The following is a 12,053-nucleotide window of genomic DNA, read 5'->3' as shown; positions in this document are numbered from 1 at the left end:
ACTGCCTGAGACAGTGGGCTCCAGGGCTGATATGGGAAACTAGCTGAGACAGTGGGCTCAAGGGCTGATATGGGAAACTGCCTGAGACTGTGGGATCCAGGGCTGATATGGGAAACTGCCTGAGACAGTGGGCTCCAGGGCTGATATGGGGAACTAGCTGAGACAGTGGGCTCCAGGGCTGATATGGGAAACTGCCTGAGACTGTGGGCTCCAGGGCTGAGATGGGAAACTGCCTGAGACAGTGGGCTCCAGGGCTGATATGGGAAACTAGCTGAGACAGTGGGCTCAAGGGCTGATATGGGAAACTGCCTGAGACTGTGGGCTCCAGGGCTGATATGGGAAACTGCCTGACACAGTGGTCTCCAGGGCTGATATGGGAAACTGCCTGACACAGTGGTCTCCAGGGCTGATATGGGAAACTGCCTGAGACAGTGGGCTCCAGGGCTGATAAGGGAAACTGCCTGACACTGTGGGCTCCAGGGCTGATATGGGGAACTGCCTGAGACTGTGGGTTCCAGGGCTGATATGGGAAACTGCCTGACACTGTGGGCTCCAGGGCTGATATGGGGAACTGCCTGAGACTGTGGGTTCCAGGGCTGATATGGGAAACTAGCTGATATGGGAAACGCCTGAGACAGTGGGCTCTAGGGCTGAGAAGGGGAACTGCCTGAGACTGTGGGCTGTAGGGCTGGTATTGGGAAACTGCCTGAGACAGTGGGCTCCAGGGCTGATATGGGAAACTGCCTGAGACAGTGGGCTCCAGGGCTGATATGGGAAATTGGCTGAGACAGTGGTCTCAAGGGCTGATATGGGGAGCTGCCTGAGACTGTGGGCTCCAGGGCTGATATGGGAAACTAGCTGATATGGGAAACGCCTGAGACAGTGGGCTCGAGGGCTGAGAAGGGGAACTGCCTGAGACTGTGGGCTCCAGGGCTGATATGGGGAAATGCCAGAGACAGTGGGCTCCAGGGCTGATATGGGAAATTGGCTGAGACAGTGGTCTCAAGGGCTGATATGGGGAACTGCCTGAGACTGTGGGCTCCAGGGCTGATATGGGAAACTGCCTGATACTGTGTGCTCTAGGGCTGATCTGGGGAACTGCCTGAGACAGTGGGCTCTATGGCTGATACGGGAAACTGCCTGAGACTGTGGGGTCTAGGGCTGATATGGGAAACTGCCTGAGACTGTGGGCTCCAGGGCTGATATGGGAAACTGACTGACACTGTGTGCTCTAGGGCTGATCTGGGGAACTGCCTGAGACAGTGGGCTCTAGGGCAGATACGGGAAACTGCCTGAGACTGTGGGGTCTAGGGCTGATATGGGAAACTGCCTGAGACTGTGGGCTCCAGGGCTGATATGGGAAACTGCGTGACACTGTGTGCTCTAGGGCTGATATGGGGAACTGCCTGATGCTGTGGGCTCCAGGGATGATATGGGAATATGCCTGAGACTGCAGACTCCAGGGCTGATATGGGAAACTGCCTGAGATTGTGGGCTTGAGGGCTGATATGGGAAACTGCCTGAGACTCTGGGCTCCAGGGCTGAGATGGGAAACCGCCTGAAACTGTGGGCTCTAGGGCTGATACGGGAAACTGCCTGAAACTGTGGGCTTTAGGGCTGATTTTGGAAACTGCCTGAGGCTGTGGGCTCTAGGGCTGATATGGGAAACTGCCTACGACTGTGAACTCTAGGGCTGAGTTGGGAATCTGCCTGAGACTGTGGGCGCTAGGGCAGATATGGGAAACTGCCTGAGACTGTGGGCTCGAGGGCAGATATGGGGAACTGCCCGAGACTGTGGGCTCTAGGGCTGATATGGGAAACTGCCTGAGACTGTGAGCTGTAGGGCAGATATGGGGAACTGCCGGAGACTGTGTGCTCCAGGGTTGATATGGGAAACTGCCCGAGACTGTGGGCTCTAGAGCTGATATTGGGGAACTGCCTGAGACTGTGGGCTCTAAGGCTGAGTTGTACTCTGGAAAGAGGTGGAGTTCCAAGAGGGGTGCAGTGGGGCAGGTTTCTTGGATGAAAGAAGTCAGTCGAGAATGCTTTAGAGGAACAATCTATCCAGTGCATTGGTTGTGGGCACTCACTAGTGGGAAAGGCAGTGCTTGAGTTTCCGCAACCTCTGGCATCAGCTACCCTTACTGAGATGCTTACTAAAGAGAACCCCCCAAGAGAGGAAAGAAGGCAGGAGGGGTGAAGAGGGATATCACAGAGGAAAGAGAGCCCGCCAAGAGAGGAATGAAGGGCAGGAGGGGTGGAGAGGGGGTTCACAGAGGAAAGAGAGCCTCGCAAGAGAGGAATGAAGGCAGGAGGGGTGGAGAAGGGGTTCACAGAGGAAAGAGAGCACCCCAAGAGAGAAATGAAGGCAGGAGGGGTTAAGAGGGGGTTCACAGAGGAAACGGAGCCCCTCAGCATGAGATGAATTGTGATAGATCTACAGCCGGGCCAAGCTTTCCCAAGTCAGCCTTATCTGGGGGCACTCAGCTAAGAGCAGCGGGGGCCTAGAAGGGCAGGTCCATACAACTGTGGTAGCTGCGTTCCCCAGTAGGGAATGGCTTTCACTGGCAGGTGAAACCAACACTACTCTTGGTCTTTGTTTGTAAAATGTTATTTCCTGCATATATATATATATCCATGAAACACCTACCAAAGAGACGTTGAATTGTACAATACTTATAATACAAGAGTGACCCACACATTTAGAAACAGAAACCCGCCAAAGGCATGCATTACAACAAGTAGTAAGTACAGAACTATTCAGAGTAGAAGCTGTTAAGGCAACACAGAAGTGAGTACTCACTTGACCAGGCACTCAGAAAGTACCACCAGCCCCAGAAGCAGCAGCCACTTCATGGTTCCTCGCGAGTGTCCACAGTATCTAACAAGGAACTAATGCTCAGGACTCCAGCTGTGCAGGCGCATGTAAAGAGGGCCCTTATATACTGCAGAGTTGACCACTTGGACAACCTTGAGAGCCCGATTGCAGGTTAGCGCGCGAGATAGGCGTTCACTATCCTACCCAACATCAAGGTAAGAGGCTCCTAATCTCAGGAGATTGCCATTATCTACAGGAAATCACACACTTTCCATTGTGAGCCCCATACGCTGGGGATAGATTAGAAGGAATGTATGCTTTAATGCACGGAAATACTCCCCTATCACTGCACTGAAATGTATGTTCAGAGTAAAGTGGGAGGACATATGACCTCTGGCAAATACAAAGACTTTGCAGCCTGAGATTAGGACCCATTGGGTACCTTCCTGGGTGGAGGTTCACCCTGGACTTTCCTTCGCATTACCTTGTGTGATGGATCCCCTGTGCCTGCCGAACTGAAAGTATGACAATTATGCTATATTAAGAAAGCATCAAACAACATATATCATACATTCTGCATGTAGAGACCTGACAATATAGTGTGAAATGTGAAAGTCAATGTTAGGTAAGGATTGGGGTAGTAAAACTGTGTGAGACTACACAACATGCATCTGATTGGTATGAGGTAACCCACATTTTGGTATAGGGCTGTACTACACAAGTTGGTAGTGTGAATGAGCAGCCAGGCCCATCTCAAGAGGGGTTAATGTGAGCTGTAGAAATGAAATTCGTTAACACAGGTAACCAAGTAACACTTACACTCAAGATATCAGTTATAAATAAGTATTTCTTTATTTAACATCAATTTCTAAGTAAGCATTAGTTAAAATGACAATGTATGTAGCAATGCAAATATACTTTAAAATCCTTTTCAGGATCAGCACACGTTTCCTGGATACTCTTTAGACATGCTTTCTACACACTTCCTACACCCTGAGGGGACTTTGTTCACAGGGCCAGTAATGGCATTTATATATCAGACTGAATGCACTTTGCAGATTCTGAGGTTGCACAAAGGAAAGGTTTAAGGAAGGAAAAAGGTTAAACCGTTTCTCAGTATAGGCGAGGGCACTTACATCTTCCAATGAGATCTAGACTTGCCTTTCCCAGCTATGACCGTCTAAAACAAGTTACCACCTATGAGGGACAGAAATATCAAAGTCAATGTACTAGAAGAGTCTGCAGGGAGCCAGGACAGGTAAAGTCAATTGGAGCAAAGTCTATGGAGCTGAGGCACTTCTTAGATCAAAAGTCTTATACAAAGTTAGAGAATTTGTAGAAATCATTTGTAGGGTCACAAGCTGTTAAACCTGTGAAAGGAGAGTTGAAATCAACTCTAGGGTAAGCTAATGCAATTCCCAACTGAGAAGAACACAGCTAAAAAAGACACTGAGGTAAGTACCCCAAGTCTAAACAGTACCTCTGGTTAGAAGAAGCGTGGTCCAGCTGGATTCTGTCCTGGTGCAGTGATGCAGACCCTGGTTTCCTGAGCCCCAGTCGTGGGGACAAGAGGGAGGCCATCTGGAGGGCTCCTGTGGCAGCCGTTTGAAGGTCATCGGCAGCTACAGGCTCTTTTCAGTACAGCGGCACTTTGCAGTGTCAGTGCTCGGTAAACTGCACTGTCACAGATTTCGGATACCGGTTGGGCTACCTTCACTCCTTGGGTCCTGCCCACTAGTGAGGGGACTCAAGCTCTCTTTATTTTTTTAAATATTTGTTTATTGACAACATACATAACAGGGAGGGCCGTGCGGCCTGTCCAATTAGCAATAAAGAAGTTAAACAAGAAGAAGAGCATATTGTCAGTAACATTTTCCGATTGGTTTCCCTCCCCCTCCCGCTGCCCAAACTCCCAACCCCTCTTCCCCCCTCCCGGCTCCTCCCCCCCAACAATTAACCTGCCAAGTTCGGAGAAAGTGCTAATACTATGAGCTTAACGGAGTACACTTGCTTAGCTTACATTAGTAATGAATGATCCTTGAAACAGTGGGGATAGACCCCTAAGCGGTTGGGCCGAGGTAGGACCAAACCTCTGAGGAATGAGTGGGCCCATGCCATGCAAACCTTTGTACCGTTGCCCCATTATAATCGCATTGAGATACAATCGTCGTGCAGCAGCACTGCTGTCCATTCTTGGGTAAAGTCTGACATAGCATCGTTTGCTATTGCGGTGAGTTTATCGTAGTTGAAAATCACCCTAAATTTGCAGAGCCATTCCTCTTTAGAGGGAGCCAGGGCACTCTTCCATTTTTGCGCGAGCGCCACCCTCCCTGCCCGCAACATGGCGCCAATGACCTTGGGGAAGGCATTCACCTCGGACTCGGGCAAGGGGGAGCCCAATAGAATTTCCAACGGGTGCAGCGCTGGAGCGTAACCCTCTATATCTTTGATCCAGCTAAGTAGTTCCGCCCAATAAACTTGTATGAGCGGGCAGTCCCACCACATGTGAAACCAAGTCCCCCGTTGGTGACACCCTCTAGGGCAGAAAGGGGAGACGTCCCGGAACATTTTGGACAACAAGGCCGGGGGGCGATGCCATGAGTGAAGGATTTTAAAGTTATGTTCCATAGCTGCTGTGTATAAGGAGCCCGAGAAGATGCACTTAAAGACCGCCCTCCAAGTGTGATCATCCAGTGACATTCCCGTCCTCTCTTCCCATATGTGTTTGAAGGGTTGTCTGCCCTCCAGGTCCGATGTAACCAGTACTTTATAGAACCTGGACAGAGAGCCTTTTCGTGATGTACTTTTGGCCAAAATGAGTTCGAATGGGGTGAGGGGGCGGCTGAGCTGCTCGGACCACCTTGGTTGAGTCAGTATCCCCTTCAATCGCAGGAATTCGAAGACCGTGGGGGGCCTATCCACCAGAGCCTTTGCCAAGTCGGCGTGTTCAATGAAGCCCTCTTCTTGTAAAAGCTGGGAGACTCTTTCCAGGCCCATGTCAGACCAGGCCTGGGTAACCGGGAAGCCCCTCATGTCTAAGTTGATGGGCGGGCCCCAGAGCGATGACAGCAGAGAAGGCCATGTGGTAAGCGTTTTGTTGGCCCTGTTGGGTCTCCACAGCGCCCAGAGAGCAGCTAAGGTGGGATGTGTCCTGAGCTGTGGGGGGAGGGACCTGGGGGAGGCCCAGAGGTAGTCTCTGACTTTTTTTGGGTGAGCGTGGGTATCTTCGATATACGCCCAATACGTACGCATGTCGTCCCGCATGTGCTCCAGTAATACCCTGAGCTGGGCTGCTTTATAGTAAAGCCTGAAATCGGGGAGTCCAAAGCCTCCATGGGATTTCGGGAGAGTAAGGGTGGATGTTTTGATCCTGGGTCTTTTGCCATTCCAGATGAAGTGGGAAATACGGGACTGAAGCACCTCGAAAAAGGTCTCGGGAACCACAGTGGGGAGAGCAGAAAAGAGATAAAGGAGGCGAGGTAGAATATTCATTTTAACCGTTACCATGCGTCCGAGCCAGGAGAGAGTGAGGGGAGCCCATCTTTTAAGATCGCTGCTGACCTGGGCGAGAATTCCAGGGAAATTACACTGGTATAGTTTTGTCAGGTCTCTGGGGATGGTAGTGCCCAAGTATCTTGTGGATTCTTGCTCGATTCTAACCCCCAGAATGTCGGAATTGTTCCCGATGTCTTGTTCCCCCGGGCCCATGGGCATGATGCTTGATTTGGATGTATTTATTCTAAGCCCCGAAAAGGAGCCAAAAGAGTGTATGAGATCGAACAGTCTCGGGAGGGACTGTTGAATGTTGGTCAGGTAACCTAGTATGTCGTCTGCGAATAGGGAGAGCTTAAATTCACACTCCTCACACCGTATTCCCATGATTACCGGGTCGTTCCTGACTGCTATGGCGAGGGGCTCCATGGCTAGGGCATATAGGAGGGGCGATAAGGGACATCCTTGCCGGGTGCCCCTGGAGAGGGAAAAAGGCTCAGATGTACCCCCATTAACCAGTACTCTCGCCGAGGGCGAGTTGTACAGTGCTGCGACCCACCCACAAAAATTAACTCCCAATCCCATCTTACGGAGAACCTTGATCATGTAAGGCCATTCGACGCGGTCGAAGGCCTTTTCTGAGTCGAGTGAGAGGAGGTATCCCTCCACTCCCTGCTCGGACGCCTGATGCATAAGGTCGAGGGTTTTTCTTATGTTGTCTGACCCTTGGCGCCCCGGGATGAAGCCCACTTGATCCCCATGTACCAGGGTAGGGAGGAGTTTGGCCAATCTATTCGCCAGTAGCTTGGCCAGAATTTTAACATCGGTGTTTAGGAGCGAAATGGGGCGATATGATTGGCATAGAGCGGGGGCCTTGCCTTCTTTAGGTAAGACCACTATGAGGGCCGACATCATCGTGGGCGGGAGGGACCCGTGGCTAAGTGCGATGTTGAACATCTTGGCCAGAAAGGGGGCTAGCGTGGATCTATAGGTCTTATAAAATTTGACTGAGAAGCCGTCGTCCCCCGGGGCAGTGCCGCTCTTTAGAGAGGTGATTGTATCGATTACTTCTTCTGGGGAGATGGGGGCTTCCAGGGTGTCGGCTGTGTCGGGTAGCAGGCCCGGGACAGGGAGGGAATCCAGAAACCTGTCAATGTCCACCCCCTTTCCCTTGTATTCTGAACTGTATAGTTTTTCATAATAAAGCCTAAATTGCTCCGCTATCTTGGAGTCCCTTGCAGTCGAGGTGCCATCCGCGGTGCGGACTGAGTTCACTCTCCTGCTATTCCTAAGTTCGCGGAGTCTCCAGGCCAGAATCTTATCGGCTTTTTCCCCTTTTTCCATGTATTTTTGTTTCAAAAATGAAAGTTTCCTTTCCATCTGCCCTATTTGCAGGTCGGCTAGCCTAGCGCGCAGCCTCTGCAGCTCCTCCCACTGCCCCGGGAACATCTATGTTTTCAGTTTTCCACCCGGTTGTATGGCCTCTATCTTGGATTTCAGATCTTTCTCTTCCCGTTCCCTCTCCCTTTTCTTTCCCGCCCCAATGCCAATCAGGGTACCTCTGATAGTTGCTTTAAACGCCTCCCACACTCCCATGGTGCCCACCTCTCCGTTGTCATTGAGGGAGAAGTAGTCTTCAATGGCCTTCAGGAGGGTTTGGCGAGTCTCCTTGTCATGCAGAAGGAGGTCATTACAACTCCAACGGGAACAGACCGCCGGGGCAGGGGGGAGGCCAATCCTAATCTTAACCATGTCGTGGTCCGTCCAGGGGACGGTTTCCACCCCTGCGCCGGCGACCTCCCTCTGCATGGGCGAGTCCACTAAAATGTAGTCTATTCGTGAGAAAACATCGTGGGGTTTTGAGTAAAAAGTAAAGCCGGGGTTTAGGCCTTCCTTGGGTGTACTCGAGTCGCACAACCCCAATTCCTCATTCACTTTCTGAAAGGTTGATGCCATTTTTTTGTAAAGACGGAGGTTAGGGCAAGGGTTCACGGATTTCCTATCCCTTTCGGGGCACAGCACCATATTAAAGTCCCCACCCACCAGGAGAGAGCCTTCCGTAAATGCGACTATTGTCGCCTTCATGTTTTCCCAGAAAGTGTCCTGTGACTCGTTTGGGGCATATATGCAGACCAAGGTAAACAGACGTCCCCGTACATCCCCCTTTACCATGAGGTACCGGCCTTCAGGGTCAGCTTTAGACGCTTTGAACCCAAAATGAGCCCCGGGAGAAACCAGTAAAGCCACACCCCTCTTCTTAGTCTGGGCAGAGGCAAAGAGCACCCGTTCTATGCTTTTGGCCCTGAGTTTGGGCTCCTTCCCCCGGACCCAGTGGGTCTCCTGCACAAAGAGGAATTGTAGATTCATCCTCTTAAACTCACGCAAAAGGAGCGACCTCTTGGTGGGTGAGTTGAGCCCACGCACATTTAAAGTCCCCACTGACAAGGATTGGAGCGAGTCATCCATTGGGGCGCAGTTTGATGCTCGTAGCTCCAATTTCGAGGATGCAAGTGCCGTAGATAACAAATTGTGTGGTCAAGTCTCCGAGCCTTGGCGTAATATAACTATTCCCCCAACAACCAAACTTCCCCCCCTCTCTCCCCCCACCCACCTCCCCCCAGATCGCCTGGTTGTGTTGAGGCATCGTCCCAAAGTCACACAACCGGCCAACCATGTCTCCCTCCTCCGGGCTCATTACCTCTTCATAAGCACCCTTATGAGCCCCCCCCCTTCATCGGGGTCCATACACATCGAAAAATCATATCAACCACCCCCCTTGAAACGTTTTTTGAAAGAGTTGACCGTCGGCCTCCAATGGTTCGTTTCAGCCATTCTGGATGTCCGGAGACGTTGGGGCCACTCTCCTGAATTTCCTTTGGCCTCGTACTCTGCGCCTTTCCTTCGGAGCATTGTTCCCTTTTGGGCCCTTTGGGGCTCACTCCCGATCGTGGTCACCTGGTTCCAATCCCAAGCCCTCTAGGAGCTCCCCCGTCACCCTATGGATGTCGTCCTCGGTGACCAGGGCATATTTATAACCCTCGAATTCAAAAGAAAGAGAAAAAGGATACCCCCACCTGTATCGGACCCCCTTGGCCTGGAGCATTTTTGTCAGAGGGGAACAAAGGCGGCGTCTCGCCAGAGTGAAGGCCGATAAGTCTTGATAAACGGAGATCTGGGCCCCCTCCCAGTCCACCGGGCCTTTCTTGCGAGCGAGCTCGAGGATCCTGCTTTTCTCTAAGAAATAGTGGAAGCGGACTAAGACGGACCTGGGGCCTCTGGAGGCTGCCCCCGCTCTGTGGGCTCTGTCAACAGTGGGCTCGTTGGTGTTGACCCCATCAAAGAGCACTCGCACCACCGCGTTTACGGCCTTGACGATGTCCGCCTGGGTTTCGCCATCGTGCTCCGGGAAACCCAAGAAGCGTAAGTTGCAGCGCCGTTCCCTATTTTCCAAGTCGTCCATTTTTAGAGAACATTTCTCCTCTCTTCTCTCCAGTTCCGATAGGCGCATGTCAAATTGCGTCTCGAAGACGCCATTCGAGGTAGTGTTATTTTCCAATGCCTGCACCCTGTCGTCTAGATTGTCCACCTTTTTGTCTAGGGAGTCCAGCCTATGGGTAATGTCTGCGCGGAATCCTCTAATTTCCTCGAGAAGGGCCGCCATTCCCCTGGAGACCACGTTTGCATCTGTTGCTTCTTGCTGCGTTTGGGCCGCCATTCCAGGGGCTGTGGGGGGTTCTAGAAGCGGACGCCGGAATCTCTGTAGCGATTCCCTCTAGGACATAGGCCTACTTCGGGCCTGCCTGCTCCACCTCCGGGAGACCGTAGTGGATGGGGGCCTCCCCCTCTCGTGTTTTCGCCTTGTAGTTCACTGCTGTTGGGGCCGTGGCCTGGGGTGGTGGAGCTGGGAGGGGGCGGGGAGGGGAGCCCCGGACCCCCCGGGGCGACTTTATGTTGCACTTGCGGGGGGTAGATGCTCCCAGGTGGGCCCGGCGCCCCAAGCCGTCTCCGGGTGCTTGTGTGGGCTACACAGGGTTCTTCTCCTTCCCCCCCCGACGGGCCTTGTTACCCCCGGCGGGTGCCCAGTTCCGGGTTGGGCCTCCTTACCTCGGGGGGTCTCTCCTGCGCCGATCGGGGGGCTCCGCGCGCTTCTGGGGTGCACGATCACGCCTCCCCGTTGGGAGTGCTTGGCGGCCTGCCGCCGCGTCCTCTTCTCGGGCTTCCGGGATCCCCTCTCGGGCCGTTGCTCCGCCGCCGAGGCGAAAGTCTGTGGCCTCGGTCGCCTGGGTCTCTGTGGGCCTTCCCTGGGCCCGGGCTCGGCGCTGCGTGCCGCGGAGCCTCTAGAGCCGCAGGGGGGAGGGACTTCGCGCCCTCCGGACTCGCGGGGCTGTAACTCCGGCTCCTTTGCACCCCCGAGGCTCGGGCTTGAGCCAGGGGTGCCCTGCACCTTCGTACTGGGGGGGGGTGTATGTCTCGCTCCCGGGGTGTCGGGGGGGGCTCAGGTCCCTCGATTAGCGCCCAGTTGGGGAGACGAGCGGAGATGCTTCAGAACATCTCGGCGCCCCCTGGTGGATCTTCAAGCTCTCTTTAACCTGCTTCTTGAGGGTCCTTAGGAGACTCCTGGAGGTTCTTGCCAGATTTCAGATGCTGCAGTCGACTCTGCATTTCTCGACCCCTGGAACTCGGTTCTTGCAGCAGCAAAGACCTACGGCCAATTAGAGAAGATGAACCAGTGGAGTTCATCTTGTGGTTAGTTGGTCCCACTAACCCAAGGGAAGAAGTCGTCCCTTCCGGAGCTTCTCTGACGAATTGAAAAAGGGGTTTCAGCACAGCAACAGAGCTTCACCTGGCAATTCAAAGGTTAAGTAGGATGCAGCAAGCTTCGTTCACGGTTTCTTCGTTGGGTGTTTCTCCCAGTGGTCGACTCTGCCTCTAGTCCCAAACACCTCACCTTTTACTCAGGTTTCTCCCATTCATGCACAGCCTACGCTGTCAATCACACAGCAGGGTGGCCGCCAATCAGGACTGGGTGCATTCAGGCATTCCTAGAGACAAAGGACAGGGGAGTTCCGGGAACCTCCCTCACATCCTGCCTTTCCAGATACACTGAAGCCCGCCAAAGGCAAAATGAACAAAGGGCTCAAACCTGACTCAACACACAGAGTAAAATCCAAGAAAGACCCCACAAACAGAAAATGGCAAAAAAAGAAGACCGGGCCATTTGACAAAATGGTCACCCATGGGTGCTACACTGCAGCTGAGGATTCAGCCTGCTGTAGAAAAGCTCAATGCTAGGAACATTAAACCACTGCCACCAACCATTTAAAGTAGTGAGGGTAACATGTGTATTTGTCTGTATTCATTCTTGCTCTTCTCTTGGTCATATGGTGATATTCTATGGTGTGAACCTATCTAAAAATCATGAAATCCTATTCCACCAAAAGCACCCAGATTCCTGTTTTCTCTATGGGACCATAAATCCAGCATTCCAGTTTGTGTTCCAACCAAGAGTCCTCCATGCCCGCTTCTTCCAGAAGCCCTCCAATCCAGCATGTGATAACACTCCTCCATTCTCTCCAGAAATTTGCTTTCCGCCACATGGGAATTCAGGAACGATCTGGTCAGGAAGAGGCACAACAGATCACTACTGGGAAGTCACATATGCATTTTAAAAACAAGACTTTGCAAAGCTAAGAGTGTTGGCTTTCGTATAATCAGATGATGGACATTTGCCAGACCTGTCCAT

General features: G+C 52.4%; 1 protein-coding gene across 1 annotated transcript in view; it reads right to left on the bottom strand.

Moving 5' to 3' along the window:
• Positions 1-2,856, bottom strand: part of LOC138528293 (pepsin A-like) — a 36,145-nt gene extending 33,289 nt beyond the window's left edge. Inside the window, exon 1 of the mRNA XM_069639757.1 lies at positions 2,804-2,856. Coding sequence (XP_069495858.1) covers positions 2,804-2,856 — 53 coding nt within the window. The remainder of the gene's footprint in view (positions 1-2,803) is intronic.
• Positions 2,857-12,053: the final 9,197 nt, after the last annotated feature.

This window comes from Ambystoma mexicanum, chromosome 7q (genome assembly GCF_040938575.1).
Source record: "Ambystoma mexicanum isolate Mex_15411 chromosome 7q, UKY_AmexF1_1, whole genome shotgun sequence".
Lineage (NCBI taxonomy): Eukaryota > Metazoa > Chordata > Amphibia > Caudata > Ambystomatidae > Ambystoma > Ambystoma mexicanum.
This window is presented reverse-complemented; position numbering and strand designations above follow the sequence as displayed.